Source organism: Lotus japonicus, chromosome 3 (assembly GCF_012489685.1).
Source record: "Lotus japonicus ecotype B-129 chromosome 3, LjGifu_v1.2".
Classification (NCBI taxonomy): domain Eukaryota; kingdom Viridiplantae; phylum Streptophyta; class Magnoliopsida; order Fabales; family Fabaceae; genus Lotus; species Lotus japonicus.
This window is the reverse complement of record NC_080043.1, coordinates 8586058-8607125: the sequence shown is the minus strand read 5'-3', so window position 1 is coordinate 8607125 and position 21068 is coordinate 8586058. Positions and strand designations below refer to the sequence as shown.

Genomic DNA, 21068 nt, shown 5'->3' with positions numbered 1-21068 from the left:
TATTTGCGAAATGGATTGTCCTACATGTTAATATAGGTGGGAATGGGTTATGATCGCACAATAGCTACAGTAGAGAGTCTGGCAAGCAAACAAAATTATAGTAGATCTTCTTCAAGTGCGCAATATCCACATCTTGGTGAGGCTCTCCACATGAGATTTTTCCATACACAAAACTTGAACTCGACACCATACTCAAGAGAAATCTAGTATATACCATGGTCAAAAATGGAATTGTCTCTCATCTTATAGTTTTTATTACCCAAAAAAAAAATTACAAATCATATTAAACCATGCAGTCTTGGCAAGTTGCATCTATCTGTCATGGCTGAACTGGAGGTCAATAAGCTCCACAATGTCAACTTTCATTTACTCTTACTTTAATGTATTTGTTATGACAAAGTAAAAGATGCCACAAAGAATTCCAGAATTCATCTCTGTCACGTTCGTGGAATTGAGCTACAGAACAAGTGCAGCAAATGTCAAAGCTTAAAAAATAAAAAATTACCCACTTGCAAAGTATTGTAATAAGAAGGTGAAGCCAAAGAGAGCATATAAGGAGAGGCCACATTGATCTCCATATCTATCAAATCAAATCTAAGAGAAAAATCATGGGTGTCTCAAGAAGCATAGGCTTAAGTACATTTGTCCTGCTATTTGCATTCTTTATGATGCATGTTGATGCTTTTTATTCAGATACTCAAACCTGCACCAACCGTAAGAGCCGATGTTTTCTCAAGAAAATACAATGCCCTCATGAATGCCCTTTGAAATCACCTTCTAACCCAAAAGACAAAGTCTGTTATCTTGACTGTGATTCTCCCATGTGCAAAGCTTCTTGCAAAAGTAAGATCATTTTATGTTCAGCAACAAAACTTTACACATTACACAACTGCATGTTATTTAAATAGAAATTCTTGATGTAGCACATTCTTTTGTTCAATTGTTTACCTATAACACTGCTCACCACCTTTTTTTTTCATCTAATACGAGACTTCTTACTCACACTTTATATCCCAATATGATGATGGCATCACAGGTCGCAAACCAAATTGCAATGGCCGTGGATCCGCATGCTTGGACCCCCGTTTTGTTGGTGCAGATGGCATTGTTTTCTACTTCCATGGAAGGCGCGACGAGCATTTCAGCTTGGTGTCTGATGTCAACCTCCAAATCAATGCCCGCTTTATTGGCCTTAGGCCAGCAGGGAGACCAAGAGACTATACTTGGATTCAAGCACTGGGAATCCTCTTTGATTCCCACAAATTTTCTGTTGAGGCCACCCCATCAGGAATTTGGGATGATGAAATTGACCGTTTGAAGATCTCTTATGATGGATCAGAACTTGACATCCCAGAAGGTCACCTCTCCACATGGCAAGACCAAGAAAATCAACTTCGAATCGAGAGAACATCGAGCAAGAACAGTGTCTTGATTACCCTCCCGGAAGTCGCGGAGATATCTGTAAATGTGGTGCCTGTTACCAAAGAGGACAGCAGAATCCATAACTATCAGATTCCTGATGATGATTGTTTTGCTCACTTGGAAGTGCAGTTTAAATTCTATGGTCTATCCTCCAAAGTTGAAGGAGTTCTTGGCAGGACTTATCAGCCAGATTTTCAGAATCCGGCGAAGCCTGGTGTGGCAATGCCGGTAGTTGGAGGGGAAGACAAGTACAGAACCACTTCTCTCACTTCTGCAGACTGCAGTGTTTGTATGTTCTCTCCTGCTGAAGCTTTTGAGAAGGAAGACTCAGTGATGGAATATGGTATGCTGGATTGCACTGGTGGTGCTAACAGTGGGAATGGCATTGTTTGCAGAAGATAAATTTGACAGTTTCCTTTGTTTTCCTATAATGATTCAAAGTTTATTGTAGCCTGAGGACCATAATTGTGTGCTTACTCAGTATCCAAAAAAGCATTCTGTACCCTGATTTCTGATTTCCTATTAAATAAAAAGTGTAATCTTTTGTTTGTTCAACATATAATTTATGAAATATCAATTCATACTCTAATGATAACCTGCACAAGATCTAGATTATAGTTAAAAGTCTGAAAACACTGTCTTTGTGAATAAATTATTGCATAGAGAGTTAGAGACACAAAATGAAAAAAAATATTTGACTTTTAACATAGTGCCAACAATGGACAGCAAGAAAGTGAAGGAACTTCTCATCTGGAGAAAAAACTGTTATGGAAAACAGATTTAGCTAAAGCTTTCTGAAATTAGACACAACCTTAAAAGCAATAAGCATGAAATAGTTGCATGAAATATTCCACTGCTAGGAGAATGAATGGATTGACAAAGCTAATTCCAAAACATATTTTTGTCTTTAGAATTCATTTTCTTTGCTTCTACATCAATATAGGAGAACATTCATCATCTTGTTATCACCACGGTAGCTCACTTGCTCTTTACTTGGGAGTCTGGAAAAGTTCTACTAGAGAGCCCCACGACGGACACTAAATGTTCTTGTAAAGGTTAGTGAACCTTAATCAATATTATTGTAGCCCTGTGAAGTTTCTAAGTGAATACGTCTTAGTCCGACCAGGTAGGAGGGTACAAATAGTAACTTTGTAACTTCACTAAAACTTTTCCTTGAAATAAGCATGTTGTCTCGCCTTAAAACGGTCAACAATGGAAATTTCTCTTTGTTTTTTTTTTTAATTTGAACACATGATCCTCCAATTGAAAGCAATCGTGTTGGAGCGAGGGACATCCACTTCCTAGTGAAGCTAGCTTTCCCAGTGAGATTTTTTTATACGCAAAACTCGAATTTGATGCATTACTTAAGAGAAGTCAAGTATATGACTTGAACAAACCACGCATCGTCGATCATAATACAATTTTCTTTCTTCCTTAAGTTTTGATTACCAAAGAACAAATACAAATCATATTAAACCATGCAGTCTTGGCAAGTTGCCTCTGTCTCTCATGGCTGAACTAGAATAACATCGTGCATGTCAATAAGCCCGTCTGTAGAAAAAGAGTTGCTTGTGAAGTTTTTTGTCCTCACACTAAAGCCCAATGTCAACTTTCATTTGCTCATACTATAATGACATTTTTTTGACTATGTAAAAGATGCCACAAAGAATTCAGCAATTCATCCCTGTCACGTTCGTGGAATTGAGCTACAGAACAAAAGGTGTAGCAAATGTTAAAGCTTTACAAATAATAATCGACCAACTTGCTAAGTTTTCTAGTAAGAAGGTGAAGCCAAAGAGAGCATATAAGGCGAGGCCACATTGATCACCCTATCTATCTAATCTAAGAGGAAAATCATGGGTATCCCAATAAGCAAAGGCTTAACATTTGTCCTTCTGCTATTTGCATTCTTTGTGATGCATGTTGATGCTTTCTATGGAGTCTATTATTCAGATACTCAGACCTGTACCAACCGTAAGAGCCAATGCTTTCTGAAGAAAATACCATGCCCTCATGAATGCCCTTTGAAATCACCTTCTAATCCAAAAGCCAAAGTCTGTTATGTTGACTGTGATTCTCCCATGTGCAAAGCTTCTTGCAAAAGTAAGATCATTTTATGTTCAGCAACACAACTTTACGCATTACACAACTGCATGTTATTTAAATAAAAGTTCTTGGTTTAGCACATTCTTATGTTCAATCACTTACCTATAGCACTGCTCACAACAATATTTTGATGACATGACAGGTCCCAAACCAAATTGCAATGGCCGTGGATCCGCGTGCTTGGACCCTCGTTTTGTTGGCGCAGATGGCATTGTTTTTTACTTCCATGGAAGGCGCGACGAGCATTTCAGTTTGGTGTCTGATGTCAACCTCCAAATCAATGCCCGTTTCATTGGCCTTAGGCCTTCAGGGAGACCAAGGGATTACACTTGGATTCAAGCTCTGGGAATCCTCTTTGATTCCCACAAATTTTCTGTTGAGGCCACCCCATCAGGAATTTGGGATGATGAAGTTGACCGTTTGAAGATCTCTTATGATGGAGCAGAACTTGTCATCCCAGAAGGTCACCTCTCTACATGGCAAGACCGAGAAAATCAACTTCGAGTCGAGAGAATATCAAGTAAGAATAGTGTGATCGTTACCATCCCTGAAATCGCAGAGATATCTGTCAATGTGGTGCCTGTTACCAAGGAGGATAGCAGAATCCATAACTATCAGATCCCTGATGATGATTGTTTTGCTCACTTGGAGGTGCAGTTTAACTTCTATGGTCTATCCTCCAAAGTTGAAGGAGTGCTTGGCAGGACTTACCAACCAGATTTTCAAAATCCAGCGAAGCCTGGCGTGGCAATGCCGGTAGTTGGAGGGGAAGACAAGTACAGAACCACGTCTCTTACTTCTGCAGACTGCCGTGTTTGTATGTTCTCACCGGCCGAAGCTTCTGAGAAGGCAGACTCAGTGATGGAATATGGCATGCTGGATTGCACTGGTAGTTCCAACAGTCGGAATGGTATAGTTTGCAAAAGATAATTTGAAAGTTTCCATAATTGTTTTCCTTTAATGATTGAAAGTTGTACCCTTGAGGACAATAATTGTGCTCAGTAGCCAAAAAAGTATTCTGTACCCTGATTTCTGATTTCCTATTAAATAAGAAGTATAATCTTTTGTTTGTTCAGCTTATAAATAATGAAATATTGTGATTTGTTATGGAAGGTTTCCCTAATTCATAGTCTAATGATATTATGCATGAGATCAAGATCATAGTTAGAAGAAAAGAGAAAAAAAAATCTCATTTCATACACAAGCATGAAAAAATTCATGAGTTTTTACTTTTTAACTTAGTGCCAACAGTGGACAGCAAGAAAGTGAAGGAACTTCTCATTTGGAGAAATAATCGTTACAGAAAAGTGATTTAGCCTAAGCATTCTGAAATTACAGACAACCTAAGAAACTAGAAGCAGAAAAACTTACATGAAACATTTTACTGCTAGGAGAAGGGATGTACTGATCATGCTCATTCTAAAACATGTTCTTGTCTTAAGATTCCATTTTCTTTGCTTCTACATCAATATAAAAGAACATTCGTCACCTCCTTATTGCATTTAACCAATAAATAATGATTTACCAAATAAAGAACTTCTCAAAAGTTTCTGTAATTAATTCAGCCTTTTAAATAAATTTACTTAGCAGCTATATGTCAAGAGTAGATCTTTGAGAATTACTAGAAACAAGAGAAGGGAAGTAAGTCAACTTATCAGAAGCAGAAACTTACTAGAGGTACAGGTGATTTTCTAAAGAACTTTTATTGTATTGTGTAAGAACAAGTGGAGCTTAACTCCTAATTTCCTTTTATAAAGTACAACAGAGTCTTATGGATACCTTACATACAATTTCTAACCAGCTAATTGGCACCCGTAGGTACAACTCAAATGTTACATAACAACTTGCTTTAAGAGGAAAAAATGGACTATAAAAGCAATGACAAAATGGAAAATAACCTTCACTCATCAATCAGGACTTTTCAATTAGTCCAAGGCCAGAACAGCCACTATACTTAATGGCGTATCACCAGAATCATGGACACTCAGAGAAGAACTCATCTTCCTCGTGGATTAACCAATTGGGAGAACACTGCACTTGTAGTAGCATCTTCTGCTTCGTCATCTGTGCCAGAGACGCCGCCACCGATCATACTCATACTGTTATCAAAAGGCTCAAGACTGGTCAACTGAATTCCAGTAATGTGGTTTGTGCTGTTATCTTCAGGTTCCATAAGTGCTGATGAGGTCTCTTGGAGCTGAAGAGCATATTCAAGATTCCACAAGACATCTCCCATAGGTGGTCTATCCACTCCATACTCAGCAAGGCACTTCTCTGCTGTCTCCCCAAATTTCTTAAGCGAAGCGGGATTCACCTTCCCCGTCAGATTTTTATCCATGATTTGTTCAAGCATCCCTTTCTTCTGCCAGCTCATTGCCCACTCAGCTATATTAACTTGCTCCCTAGGAAGGACAGGGTTCAAGGCTGGTCTTGTGCACAACACTTCCATTAAAACTACTCCAAATGAATAAACATCAGATTTCTCTGTAAGTTGCTGCCTTCTAAAATACTCAGGATCGAGATAACCGAAACTGCCTTTAACAGCAGTGCTCACATGAGTCTGATCAAGAGCAGGACCAGTTTTGGAGAGGCCAAAGTCAGCAACTTTAGCAACAAGGCTATCATCTAAGAGGATGTTTGTCGTCTTCACATCTCGGTGAATTATGCTTTGAGATGCGCCGGTGTGGAGATAATGAAGTCCTCTTGCTGCCCCGATGCAAATTTCCAGCCGTTGCTTCCACGATAGAGATGGTAGGTCTGTTCCATACAAATGACTCCTGAGGGGTCCATTAGCCATGTATTCATAGACAAGAATCATTTCTGACCTCTCATCACAATAGCCAATGAGAGAAACAAGATGGCGATGGCGAAGCTTGGATAGCATTTCGATTTCTGTTCGGAATTCAGCAAGACCTTGTTCAGATCTCGGGTTTCCCCTTTTCACAGCTACATAAGTTCCATCTTCAAGTGTCCCCTTATAGACCCTTCCAAAACCACCAACACCTAGAATCAAATTCTCATCAAATTTGTTGGTTGCATCTTGGATTTCTTGGAAAGTGAAGAACCGGCCGAAGTTTGATGAAGATAAAGAAATGCAGCTTGCCGTTCCGCTCTTGTTTGAAGTTGTTGACATTTTTGTAATGGTCTGAGAGTTTCCATATAAGGGTAAAGGCAGCCATGAATGGCCCTGTTCAGGAGACTTTGACTTGTATCTCGCCAAGCAGCAATAACACAAACCAACCAAAGCTATGGCAACTACACCTCCAACAACAGAACCAACTATTACTCCTATGTTCTTGTTTGATTCTGAACTAGGAAGGAGACTCTCAACTGAAGAAAGTCCATCCAAGCTCTTCAATGCATTGCTGATTTTCATTATCTCAAGTCCATTCAAAGTGGCATTTGTAATGTCAGCCATAGTATCAGGACCAACACTTACTGACAAAGTATTGTCTGCTGAGGCATTGGAAACAAAGTCCTTATAGTAAGGCACAGACAAATCATTAGTTATAGATGACAAGTCAATGCTTCCAAGAGCTATGTCAGTGTTTATGAACACATTGAACACTAAAGTATTGAGTGACTTGCTGATAATATCACAAAAGTGCACTCGGATAAAATAGGAGAAGTTTGGATCTATAGTGAAGACCCAAGTAATGTTGAAATTCGAATTGGCTACATTTGCATCCCCCATTGCTTCAGCAGTGGCATAGACCCAATTTGGCGCTGTCTCGGGCGTGACGCCGGCCGGATACTTAACGCTGGAAGGGTTGATTGAAACCTTAACTACTGAGCTGTTCACATGGAGGTATTTCTGATCATTCTCCCAAGTCCTTCCCAGGGTGTCGTTTTGGGCAGTGAGCAAGGATCCGCCAATGTTTAAGCGGTAAACAGTTTCGAAAGCGAGTTCTGAAAGGCCACTGAATGGGGCTGTTGGTTCAAGGGCCAATGCCTGATCAACAAACAAGTCATTTGGCATGGACACAACCTCAATTGCATTAACAAAGGCTACAGAACCTGTAGGAGGAATGAAAGTTAGAGTCAATGTGTCAGAGGTAACATTAATAGCATACTCCCTGAACACATAAGAACCATTGTAGTTCCCAAAGGTGAAGTTGCTCAAGAGAACAAATTCATCAGAAACCACTGTTACAGCAGCCGAAGTCAAATTATGACCAGAGTTGGGAAGAGGGTAAAAATATAACCGGACCCAATGCCTTCCTTCCTCAACTTGAAATCTATAAGAAGCTTTCTCTGTGAAAATCCTAGCTGATTGGTGGATTGGCAATGGCACACTGGAATTTGAACTAGCAACAATCGAATTCGTGGTTTTCAACACCACTGAAGAATGCTGTGAATCAGGAACAAAAGTGCGATCCTGGAAGGTGATGCTTTTGGAAGAACCACAAGCAATTAAATAATTATCACTAGGAGTGAACAAGGCAAATGACCCATTCACCAAAAATGTAATAAAAACCAAAACAGTGGGAACCCACTTTGCAAGTTTCACCATCACCATTGTAGTTTTTCCAAAATCTTCACCAACCCATAAACAAACAGGTTGTGTGCAATATACCCTCAACTTCCAATCCTAAGCCACAACAAGAAAATTCACCTGCAACAACCTTGGATCTATCAAACTCATAGAACAAAACCAGACAATTCCATTACAAGCAACAGACAAAATCACAAAACATCATGATTCCAATGTCACAAATCAAAACATAAGTACAAACAAACACACACCAATTTTCTCAGAGAATGATGATGTTGGTGTAGTTGTTACCTTGTTTTGTTGTTGTGGTTTGTGGAGGGAGCAAAATGTGAATAACGAACCAGCTTGTACAATGAACAACAGAGCTGAAAGTCTGAAATGGAATGAGACCCAGTTTAGTTTAGTTTAGTTTACGTGAATCCCATCATCACTGAAGAAAGTTGAGATTTTTTAGAGTGGCTGCAATGTTAACACCTTTTCCAGGCTGTTCATTAGGCTGTCACATACAGGGGAAAATAGGACCCACAAAGGAAAAATATTCTTAACAAAAGGAAAAGAAAATGATGGACAAGAAAATCAAGGTGAATAGAAATTGCATGGAGGAATAGAAAATGATTTTATTTTGAATTAACTCATGATATTTAACGCAGTTGAATTCACACGTATTAAAACTTGGGAGTTGGGACGTCTGCTTGAGATCATCGACGGGGTAGGGCGGACACACCACACACTACTGCCTAAACATTTCAATTTTTGTTTTCTTATATTAATGAGAGTTGTATAAATTATTACATATATGTCATATTCTTTAATCTTGACCCTTATTCTAATCTCAAATTGTTGTGTTTGCGACTTCTTAAGATAGAACAATTTGTGTCAATTCATCTACGTGTTTAATGGTATGAAGTAGAAAATGAGTGGATGTATAAAACCTCCACAAAAGGAAAAAAAAAAATTGGAAGAAAAGAATATTAATAAAATGAGTTAATGAAACTTCAAACTGCTGCAAGTTGCTACTTGCTACTACTCCCATAAAACAAGCTGTTTTTCAAAATTCAGAATCTTTGAAACCAATGGAGCAATAACATAAACAAAAGTAAAACAGTTGAATAAACAACATAATGGAAGTTTGGTAACTGATGTTTAAAACTTAAGGTTGTGTTTGGTGGAATATAATATTTCCATGTTTACAAAGAAGAAAATCAGAAGAACATGGCTTGAGCTGGGTTCAACGATACGTGGGACCCGCTTTAACGCGGCTTCAAGATACAGAAGGGGCAAGGCAAGGCTTGATGATGCCTTCATTGACAGTGCTGATAAAATCAATTTTCTAAGACTCTGATTTTATTTTTTAGTATTTTTTATTAATTAAATTGACGTCAGACACATTCCCATCATGTGAGTGGGACTCATGATCTATTAAATTTTATGTGAATATGAATAAATAAGAGATAATACATTAAAAAAAAGTGCTAAAGAATATATTGCTGGTCATTTTCATGATACTTCAGTCGATCTTCAAAATAGCTTTTCACAATGGTTTAAAGGTTTCTTTGGTGTAAATTATTTCACAACTTTTTTTCAGTGTACTGTTGGTTACAAATAAATATATAGAAATTTAGGGTAGTCGTACGGATCGGCAAATAAAATTAATTGCACTCTTAAATATGTGTGTTTTTTCAGCCATCAACATAACCATGTCATTTGCATCAACTCCAACCAATGTTCATGCACTATCACCACATACCTAGCTTGCATTCATTTCATTCATTACTCATGTGTTATCACTACACATCTCACCTTGTGTAATTTTAATTGTATCAACTCTTCCATCGAATGAAAGAAGAATATTCCATCACTTTCAAGGTGGTGGCTAAAGTGGCCAAGAAGCGTGGATTCATATTCTCCCTTCTCTAGCTGATATTTCCCTTACCCAACCTTTTGATCGTTTCTTAGATACTAATAAATATCACATTCAGAATAGTTAAGAACTCAGCAACATCACCACACATAGTATATTATTGCTCTTAATTTCGAAATTCCAACACCCAACCCTTAAAACTATGTTATTCATGTGTTAAAGTACTAAAATAAGTTTGGGAATGAGCTTATAAAGTAAAAGAAAAAACTAATTTTATGGAAATTCCAGAGTTATAGTCGAAGAAGAAGATGAAGATGTGGTGACGACCACGATGAAGTAGACGCTCAGCTCCTCGCCAGAGGTGAACCAAGAGCGGGGCTGCGTTCGGATCTCATCCAGAAGAATATAGGTGGTCGTTGCATGATGTTTGGTTTTGGGACGGCCAAAAAAGGATGTTGCGTGTGATATTGATCTGGGGAAGGGGTTGTCAAAGGTAAATGCCCTATTTTGCAGGCTCTCCGCCCCCATGGACGGCCCAATAAAGTGAAGAGTAGGGTTGTGCAAAATATCCGGACCGACCCGGACCCGGGTGACCCGATGTTGGAAATAGCAAAACTGGCGGATTTGGACGGGTTTCCGGGTCGACAGGTGGAAAAAATTGTCTAAAACGAGTGTTAACGGGCGGGTTCAGTTTCAAATTTTTTCCCCCTTCGGTACCCGAACCCGAAATACATAGAAAATTGCTACACGTTAATGCTCTGCTGCCAGTGACATGTCATGTCACTATCATAATGCTCCACCACTAGCTAGGTGTACTTCCCAATATTGTTCCATAAAAAACAATTTACTTTTAAATATTGGAAAAGAAAATATATGAAGAGAGAGAGAGAGAAAACGTTAATGAATGAAGGAAAGCCTTATCGTGATATCTTCTTCGTGAGATCATCACCCTCGTCTCTCTTCTCAATGCTTCTCAGTTTTCAATTCATCTGGAGAAAAAAAAAACGGGGGGGATACTTTTCCTCTCCAATGAATTCATCTTTGACCTCTCTCCTTTCTCATGTCTACTCTTGTTCATGCTGGGTAATATTTTTCACTATCACCTAATCACCATGACTCTCTTTTATTTAGCTTCATCTCAGAGTTCTAAATATGCAAACAACAATCGACTTCGACTTGGGCCTCTCGTTCTTGAACATTATTTCCCTTGGATGTATTGTTTCTTCTATTCAATAACTCTTTACAGTTTACATCTTCTCCTCTGATTTTTTTTATGGCTGATCTTCTCTTTGTTTGGTGGTGGCCAAACCCGCCCCAACCCACCCGATCCACCCGCCAACCCAGATTACCCAAACCCGACGCACCCAAAACCAATCACGGGCGGAATCAGTTTTCAACATGTTAGGTTCAAATCCGCTTAAACCCAACATGTTTCACCCGAACCCGCCTGATGCTCAGCCCTAGTGAAGAGCACGGCGGGTGATGTGGATGGTGTCTTTACCCCTTCGCCAGGGTCATCGGAGGGTGTTCCGATTTCTATGGATACCCAATTGGTACTTTTTTAGCCGGAGAGCCCCAGGGGTCCTCCGGGAGTTATGACGAGGGCGAGATCAGTGTTGCTTCTTCAGAAACGACTGGGCTTAAATCTTTATTGTTCTGATGAGGTTGCACTTCAAGGCATAGCTGATAATATTAGGGCTCGTAGGCTTAGTCGAGGTTAAGTAGCTGATCTCCTATGGGAATTTTTTCTAAGTCGATGATCTTTTGTTTTTTCGAGGTTGTTTGGTCGTCTTTGTTTGGTTTGTCGGGTTTCTCGCTTTTAGGGGCTGTTTATTATGCCTTTGATGATTAGCTTTTTGTATTACTAATCATTCTTCCCCCCTTTGTATTCATTTGAGATTCGCTCTCACATATATATATGGCTTAGTAGCTCTTTTGGTCCCTCACTTATCACGATTTTGCATTTTTGGTCTCCAATAAAAAAATTAGCACTTTTGGTCCTCCATATTGCTTAATTTTTTGCAAAAATGATCCATATATGGGACTAAAACGTTAAAAGTGTGTAAATGTGAGGGCCTAATTTTGCAAAAATTTTTAGAGGGACCAAAAGTGCAAAATCGTGATAAGTGAGGATCAAAATAGCTATTAAGCCTATATATATATATATAATTATCATTTTTCTTTAAAAAAAATTGAAAACTAATTGTCAAAGTATTTTTAGTTATTAGATAATAAAAATCTTTGTATAAAAAACTGAACAAGTTGAAAACTGCATCTTGGCTTAACGTATGATTGTTTAGACGTTATTGTCGAAGGTCAGATTGCTGCTCAGATTTTGGCGAGCAGACGTAGTTTGGCTGTGCTGAGGGAGGAGCGAGGCTCGTGATATGTTTTCTTGTTTTGTCTAGGCCTTTGGTCGTTATGGGGTGGTTTTCTCTTGGGGTTCTTTTTGTCTGTGGGCTTTAGCGGGTTTTGCTGGGCCTTAGCGGGTGGGCTAGACTTTTTTGACCGTTTGACTGTTGTTTGTTGGTGGGCTTGCCGAGTTTTTTTGTGGGCTTTTTGGATCCCCTTAGAGGAGGATGAATATCGTGTATATCTCCTCATATTTATATGATTTCATTTTTGCTTTCAAAAAAAAATGGAACAAGTTAAAAATTAATAGTTAATACTATTAATAAAAACATTATCAATAATTTATTACTATTGTCTTAAAATTATGACTAATAGTCATCGAGTGATAGCTGAAGTGGTAAGAGTTAGGGGACATATGGGTTGGGTGGGGGAAATTCAGGGTTCAATCCCTAGAGGGTGCAATTTATCTTTGTGATATACCAAAAAAATTATGACTAATAATTATATTGAAACTATATTATTCTTAATTTTAATATATTAGAAATTTGAAAGTTATACAATTCATAACAAACTAAAAAATTTGTCCTCAAATAATAGTTCAAGTGGTAAGAGGTAAAGGAGATATGGGTTGAGGAGGGAAAGGTCCAGGGTTCAAACCCTGGAGGGTGTGATTTATCTTTTCGATGTACCAAAAGAAAATAACTAAAAAACTTATTAACAAATAATTTATATTGATATTATTGTAAAGGTAGTTAATTTTAACTATTCATGTGTAGATTATTTTGGTTGGTTTTAGAAGTCGCGCTAGAGATCAGAGTACTCTTTTTCCTTCTCTCGGTTTTTATCTCATTGAGTTTCTCCTAAGAAGGTTTTAATGAGACTCTGTTTCTAGTTATGTTCTTCCATGGGGGTTGTATCGTTGCTGGGATTTGGCTTTCATGTGTGTGCCCATTCATGAGAGGGTTGTTCGCATGAACTTAGTCTTTTCAATAATATATTTTATTTTTGGCTGTAAAAAAAAACTATTATTATTGTTTAAGAAATTTCCTCAAGATTAATAATTACAAATTAATTTTTTTATAAGCCAAAGAATAATTAAAATTTAAATAATAATAGTACTTAATTTAAATATGAGAAATTAAAAAGTTTAACCATTAATAATTAATGTAATGAATAATATAGTGGATATTGATTTTTCAGTTTTTAATATTATTACTCCCTCCGTTCCAAAACTATTGTAGTTTAAGACTATGTGCAAAGGCTATGTTTGACATGCCTAGCTGATAAACTACCTGAACGCTGAAAAACTAGCTGATAGCTGAAAGCTGAAAAGATATGTAATTAGAGCAAAAATGTTTGTTAAAACTAGCTGTTGAACAAGCTAAAATTGTAAAATGACATAAAAAGACATACTTCAAATGGTGCAATTGAATTGGAATTGATACTTTCACAAGGCAAATGAACAAAGATGAAAACCAGGGATGAGGAGTCATGGAGAAAGAGACGCAAAAATGAAAAGCAGAGGAATCACGGAGATAAAGGTGCGCAGGAATGTGAGGGAGAAGGAAATGTGATTTGCACTGTTAGATGCATCAAACGATTGTAATTTAATGTCTAATTATTTCTTAGGTTTTTTATTGCAGTTAATTTTTTGTGCCATAAGATCTATCTAACGATTACGATTGTTGCTGGAGGGGCTGGACATAAATAATTGCTGGAGAGGATCCAGATTCGTGAAAACATAGGAATAGTTAGTTGTAATGAGCGGTTTGAAAAAACATAAGGAAAAAAGTAACATACAAATTAAACATCCATCATGGGCAGTTAAAAAAAATTGAACAACCATTATGGGCGGTTTTAAAAAATTAAACAACCACTATGGGCGGTTTTAAAAAAAATTAAACAACATTTATGTGCGATTTTAAAAAAATTAAACGTTCATTATAGGAGGTTTTATAGAATATTAAATAGCTAGAGAATGGTGAGCCACAAACTCAAAATGATAGTGAGAATGACACGTCATTAAATGACTCAGGTTGAAGGAGACGTTGACACGTAGGAGAAAATGAGTAGGGGAAGGAGAATTAGCATAGGACGCTACGTCATCTAATTGAGGCTCTTAGTGATCCTCTTTTCTAAAGTATATAGATCACCCTCTCTATCATATAACTTAGTTCTATTTTTTGTTTTAAAACTTGTGTATCATATTACTTTTCTATATGAGAAATTAAGGTATTTTTAACTATTAGTTATAATATTAAATGTTATTAATAAAAATTAATGATGTTAATAAGGCAAAAGTCAAATAACTTTTATGTTACTATTCTATATAAGCAATTAACATATTTTTTAACTATTAGTTATATAATTAATATATAAATTAATAATATTAAATGTTATTAATGAAAATCAATGATGTTAATAATGCAAAAGTCAAACCACTTTTATGTTTTTGTTGTGATATTTTATAATTAGTATTTGATATAATTAGTAATATAATATTTTAATAACTAATTAATATTTCTATTAATGTAAAAGTTAAAGAAATTTTACTTATATATATATATAGATAAGTTGAAAGTTTTTTACGGTCAAGGAAAACATAAGAGGTGAGATTATTAGTATCCTAGAAACATGTTGAAGGTGTTGGTTACAATATTTTCTCTGTTTGTGGTTCTTGCAACAAACATGTTGATAGTACCTGTGCACGGCCAAATAGGTGGTGATGATTTCTCGATCTACGTAACTAATACTGTGCGCATCACAAATGATTTGGTGGGTAGTGGTTTCACTCAGCTCTATGTCAATTGTGGTTCAAAGGATGATGATCTTGGTAAACATTATCTTAAACCTAGACAGTCCATACAATGGTCCTTTAAAGATAACATTTGGGGCACTACTTTATTTTGGTGCCACCTTGGATGGAACAGTGTGAGCAAGACTATTGATGTTTATAAGTACAAAGAAGGTGAATGTGGAACGCAATGCTGGCGAAGTATTAGACCTGATGGAGCTTATTTTTACTCTGGAGATCCTCGAACGGGCTGGGTAAAGAAATACTCATGGTGAGAGCTCTAAGCCACTAGTAGTTTTCTATCTAATGGAGAAATTAAAATTAAAATTATTAAGCATTGCAAATCTTGTTATGTATTGTTAAAAGTAGTTCTTTATCAGTTTGACTAATAAAATGAAATTTTAATTTCCAATATTTAATCACATTCCTTTTTTCAATGATTATTACTTTCACAAACTTATTTTCGACTCCCTAAAATATATATCTTCCTCGGGTGACATAAAGATTTCATAAACTCTTATCTAGAAAATCTCAATATAGTCTATTTGAGATTCATTCAAACATAGATTCTTCACACTCGTGGTATGGGAATCGAAAATTTATCGACCAGACAGCAGGTAAGAAAATCAAGATAGAATCATGAAGGAAAATTCATTCAAACATATCTTCAAACAATTAGGAAGCACCACATGACAACTAAAGTAACTAGTGAAAGGAAAGCAGCTTGGTCAGTTATAACCTAGATTCTTCACACTCGTGGTCTGAGAATCGAAAATTTATAGATACTTACAGACGGCGTCAAAATGTTCCGGACTGAACATTCAATAAGGGTATAGACCCCAAACCCTAGCAAAGCAAGGGAGTGGTAATAACATATCCATTTTATGATAGATGTCAAAGTCTCTTTACATGATACCCAAACTCCCTTTTATATGGTAAATACAAGGAGTACTAATTCCTAAGCTAACTGGGCTTGTTGGGCCTTGTTGTGCTTGGCTCAACTCCCATAAACTCTAGTGACCGCCCTATGGTGATTGGTCTAAAACACACAATGCTCGCCTTTGGCGTGTGTGCTCCAATACCCCTGACCGTCCCTGGCGAGCCTCCTAATGGAGTGGCAGTCTCGCCCAATCCAATACTCTGTATTCAAGAGTCATGTCTCTTCACTTAAATATCAAACAATACATCCCTTCATTTAATTATTTAATACATCACATAAGACATTTCTTACAGGGAATCAAGCAAGTTCCTTTCAAGATCACGCTAGTCAAATTCAAGCCAAAAACGATATGTAATTTACATACTTTTGCCTCAGTTAAGAAAAAGTTCAAACAAGTTAAGCGGATTCGCTTCACACACAATCAATGGTCAACTCTTTTGCAGACTTCATACAATTTAGCACAAAAGAACTATTTCTCAAGAAATCTCGAAGGTCTTGACCATCCCTGATCCTCTCCCTCTCATTAGAACCCACAACTGCTTCCCTCTCATCATAAACCTCCCATGATAAAAAACGAAATACCACTACTTCAAGATAAAAGGTCTAGGATTAATGCTTGATTAGTTTAATCTAATTTAGCCAAGTCACTCTATTTAGTTCATGACACTTGGTTTCTCATTGATGGAGCCACACTGCCACATGAGACCACCACTCATCAAGCTTCATAAAAATATAACGGGGCGACATGTTCCGGGATCGGCTCGTTTATGATTTGAATTTTTTTGTCGTTAAGAAAAAAATTATTTTAATTAAATTGGAATCCTTATGTTAACAGCAATTGTTCTTGACTCTAAAAATTTTGAAACGGGGTCTCGAACATGCTCGTTCGCCGCCCGAAGTTCTCAACAAAACAATTGCAAAGGGTGAGAAAAACTTTATCGAGTTTCGAAAATAAAAGCTAATATTATATTATGAGGAGGGATTTGTTGACTCCAGGAGTAAATTTAAAAACTCACTCCAAATCTTAATCCTTGATTTTGTTTTAAAATGACGGTTAAGATTAAAACACAAAAACCCTCACGTGACTTCCTCTCCATGTTTCCTCGTCCTCAACTCCTACTTTTCCCCTTTTCCCCGTTCTGATCTGAATCGTATTGACAGAAAATTAAGAATTCCGATTTTCAAGATTCAAGCAAGGAAAATTTAAAAAGGTACAGAATTGATCCCTATAAAACTTTCACCTGCTTTAATAATAACATGGGGTTGAATCTTTGTTCTATTAGAAGAAATCAAAATTTGAAATTGCTTTAGATGAAGATCTAATCCTATTATTTTTGTGACCCTTGTGGCAGAATCATTGTGGAATTTAACATTGAATCCAATCACTGTACGTTTCTCTATTGTGGAATTTTGGTGTCGTTTCTATGTAGGTTGCTCTCTGTAACACAGCCTACCATAGTGGTGTCGTTACCATTGCTCCATGTTGAGTAATTGAGAATCCGATGAAAATGTGAGGAAGTGGGTGATGAAAGGATATTTAATGAAGAAGTTTTCCTCCACTAACTACTATCAAATCCCTTCCAGGACTCAATCGTAGTATAGTATCGGGTTTTGTCGTCTCCACAGGGATTGTGTTGCTACGTATTAATCTCACTAGCTAGATGTTGAATGATCGATTTAACAAGTAAAATGTGATTTTATATAAATAAAAGAGAAAATATATTTAAAGCGATAAAAGAAGTTTCACGGAGGCAAACAAAGAAGAAAACATATTTGAAAAATGAGTTCACTTGATTTACAACTTATTCTCAACAAATATACTTTTATAAGATGAAGTTAACATTTAAGATGCCGATAAGAGTTATTCACCCACTAATTTCTTAGCTAAGCGAATCTACCCATTAAGAACCTAGCCTTAATCTCTTAAGCCCTAGTGATCATAAAAGGAGCATTATAGCACATACCTACTCGATAAGACATTCCCAAACTCTGTTCCTAACTTAAGAAGTTCATGTCCTAGTGGATAGAATTTCTGACTGTCACTCAAGAAATCCTAATAGTTCCTACTAGATAATCCTATCCTAGAGAGGTGAGTATCCCGACTTGTCACTCGGTATAGATCTCTTTTCCAACTCATGATATTCATACCTAAGAGTTAATGTCTTCTATTGTCACCTAGAAAACCTTAACCCTACCTAAGACATGTCTTTCTTAAGATGACTGATGCAAGGGTGGTTCCTCTCATAAACTAAATTTACACCAACTTCTCAATTGTCATGTAAATCCTAAAAAGCATCAAATTGGTAAAAGATACATGAACGCGCAAAGAGAATTATTAAACCTAAGACATAGGTGTTTTTCCTCTTTTTATGAACTAAGCTACATTAATTCATATCAATTTCTCAATTTATTTACGAATTAATATAAACCCTTAAAATTATCAATCGACCAATAGAAGCACTAAGCATAGAGAGAAACGCCAAATAATGGAAACACATACTTATAATTGCATAAAGATGTATTGAATAAGAGTAAAAGCAAACTACATCATCCCAAATACTAAAATAGAGTCAAAACATAAAATAGGTAAAGAGAAAAACAAAACCCAAAATAGAGCGGAGCCATTGACGTCCGGAGAAGCTGTCACCTCCTCCATGGCCCTGACACCGGCCCTCAAGGGCCTAGCCTTCCTCTCCACCAAGAAATTGCCTCCAAGTCTCCCAAAGGTTTTTTATTTGGTTTAGGAGAAAAGAAAGATGAAAAAGATCCCAAAAAATAGGTTTAAAACTGATTTTATAGTGATTTTCGTAATCTGGGCCTATTTTGTCTTTTTCTGGCGCAGAAAATGATCCTGTGCAGTCAGGTTCACGGTAACACAGTGCACCCGCGTGAATCTGGAGCGTTGGATGAGTATCTGGCAAATCTGGCGTTTCTGGTGTATTGTAAGCGCTGTTCCGCGACGCACCCTATCGGAGCCCCTTTGGATCTCATACATCTTCTTCCATCCTCAACCACGTGTCACAATCACAACGCAGGAGCATGGTAACGTCGCGCACATGAGCTACACAGGATTCCAGCGTCCATAATTCTTTAATTTTCCGTTTTTTTAATGATTTCCTTTTTTTTTTCTCCAAATCTTCTCCTAAAATAAAGCAAATAAAAATAGATAAGAGACAAAAATAAGATAACACCTTAAAATAAACTTATTTAATCCTAAATTAAAGTAAATAAATCATAATAATATCTAGAAAATAATATAAAATATAGAGAAATACTAAAACTTAATGAAAATATTAAAATGCATGAAATAAGTCTTAAGTGTCCTAAAATGACTAAAATATCTTAAATAATATATTAAAATGCATGCAAATAAACTAGAAAAATAGCCTTAAATCCCGGGTCATCAGTGGGGAAAGGGAAAATGTAGAAAGAGAGGAGGAAACAAGGAGGGAATCATGTGAGGGTTTTTGTGTTTTAATCTTAACCTTCATTTTAAAACAAAATCAAGGGTTAAGATTTGGAGTGAGTTTTTAAACTGACTCCTGAAGTCAACAAATCCCTTCTTAATATACACACCTCATTTTTGAAACACTTCTGTTTACCCTGAATTTTTGGTAAACAAACAGAATCCAAAAGCAATTTAAGGACCGGATTCGGAGTCCTTTCTGGGTTCTTTAGTGAAGACGTTTTAAATGTCAAGATTGGATTTTTGTGAAGAACGGTATGTTTTGTGAAGAACGGTATGAACAAAAGGGAAAAAAGAGTAGAGGATCGAAAGGAAAAAGAGGAACAAAAAGTAAAAGAAAATCAAAATGGCAAAGGAAATGAAATTGCATTGAAAATTAAAGGTGAGAATCACAACACACTCTTAGTCTCTTTGTAGTCATATGTCACATGAGACTTGGAGGCATCCATGTAGAGTTTTGAGTAGTTGTGTGAGTCTGCCTACATTACAATCAGAACTAGTATTTATAGACTAAGTTCCTAGTAACTACTTTCCCACCTAATGGACATGTGTTTATTTAAAATAAACTACCTAGACCACTAATAACCTCCACTTCTCTTGAATAGTATCGTGTACTCCGGTGCTCTTTGGACATGGCAAATGGTGTTGTAATTCCAAATCTTCAACCGTGTGTGAACGTGGCCCCTAAAATATGGAAACCTCCTTGCTACGTGGGTGTGAATGTGGCACATGTCTTCAAGTATGGTAACCTCCTTGCTACGTGGAGCAATATGGATTGAATCATGGCTCATTACCACTTAAACTACTTCAAAGCTCTTGGCCATTTTACTTTTGAACTCAAACATACAATCTCGACTCCAAGACCGATGCCATATTTCGACTATGCCATATTTCGACTAGGAGAATGAAGTTTTGGCACGTGGTTGTAGCTTTAATATTTCGACAATCATATGTAGTCGATAATAATTTGGCAACATGATAAAAATTTCACTAAACCATACCATGCATCCATGTACATCATATCTCAAGAATTGATTTCCAAACTAGGAAATTTTGGTGTTAACAACTTCATTTTCACCTCTTTTTAAATTTATCTCTCTTCTCTTATCATCCATCCATCTCATATTTTGTCTCTTTTACTTTTTCTTTTTTTCCTATCTCTCTCCTTATTCAACCTCTCTCCACCTTAAAAAGAGGTGTGAATGAAACATTATTCAATTAGGAATTGAGACTTATTCTGTGTTTTTACTGCGAGAGTGTTTTTTGAATATTTCGAAACATCACCAGTGTTGTTCCAAACTTCACCATTGGCAATATGAATGCATTTATAATGTGTCATGCATTTTATTTCATTTGTATATTGATCACATATTTTCTTACAAGTATCTTTAGGCCAACACGAACTTAAGACGTAAAATAAAAAATTAAATAATAATTCATTTTCTGAAATTCTAGATCTTACAGGAAGACAAAATGTAAGAGAATAGTATGATTTGAATGGGTGCCATTCTCATTGATAGCAATAGGGTATAAATACAAAACTGAATATACAAAAGTCAAACTATTTCCTATTTTGCCTAGCTCAATTACAGGAATACAATCAATAGAATTTCAGGAATAAATCATATTCTA

The 21068-nt window shown here is 36.6% G+C and overlaps 3 protein-coding genes across 3 annotated transcripts; 2 read left to right on the top strand and 1 right to left on the bottom strand.

Annotated features, from left to right (window-relative positions):
• Positions 1-569: 569 nt before the first annotated feature.
• On the top strand, positions 570-1977 carry LOC130749628 (uncharacterized). Its single transcript, XM_057603001.1, has 2 exons — positions 570-843; positions 1037-1977. The coding sequence occupies exons 1-2, from the start codon at positions 609-611 to the stop codon at positions 1822-1824; spliced, it is 1023 nt and encodes a 340-aa protein (XP_057458984.1). The 5' UTR covers positions 570-608; the 3' UTR covers positions 1825-1977.
• A 1192-nt stretch (positions 1978-3169) lies between these two features.
• On the top strand, positions 3170-4603 carry LOC130743196 (uncharacterized). Its single transcript, XM_057595332.1, has 2 exons — positions 3170-3525; positions 3671-4603. Exons 1-2 carry the CDS (start codon positions 3279-3281, stop codon positions 4456-4458), a joined length of 1035 nt encoding a protein of 344 aa, XP_057451315.1. The 5' UTR covers positions 3170-3278; the 3' UTR covers positions 4459-4603.
• Positions 4604-5212: 609 nt separating this feature from the next.
• On the bottom strand, positions 5213-8511 carry LOC130743195 (receptor-like protein kinase THESEUS 1). The gene is made up of 2 exons (XM_057595331.1): positions 8315-8511; positions 5213-8143 (listed from the first exon to the last, which is right to left on the bottom strand). The coding sequence occupies exon 2, from the start codon at positions 8045-8047 to the stop codon at positions 5525-5527; it is 2523 nt and encodes an 840-aa protein (XP_057451314.1). The 5' UTR covers positions 8048-8143; positions 8315-8511; the 3' UTR covers positions 5213-5524.
• Between the last annotated feature and the right edge of the window lie 12557 nt (positions 8512-21068).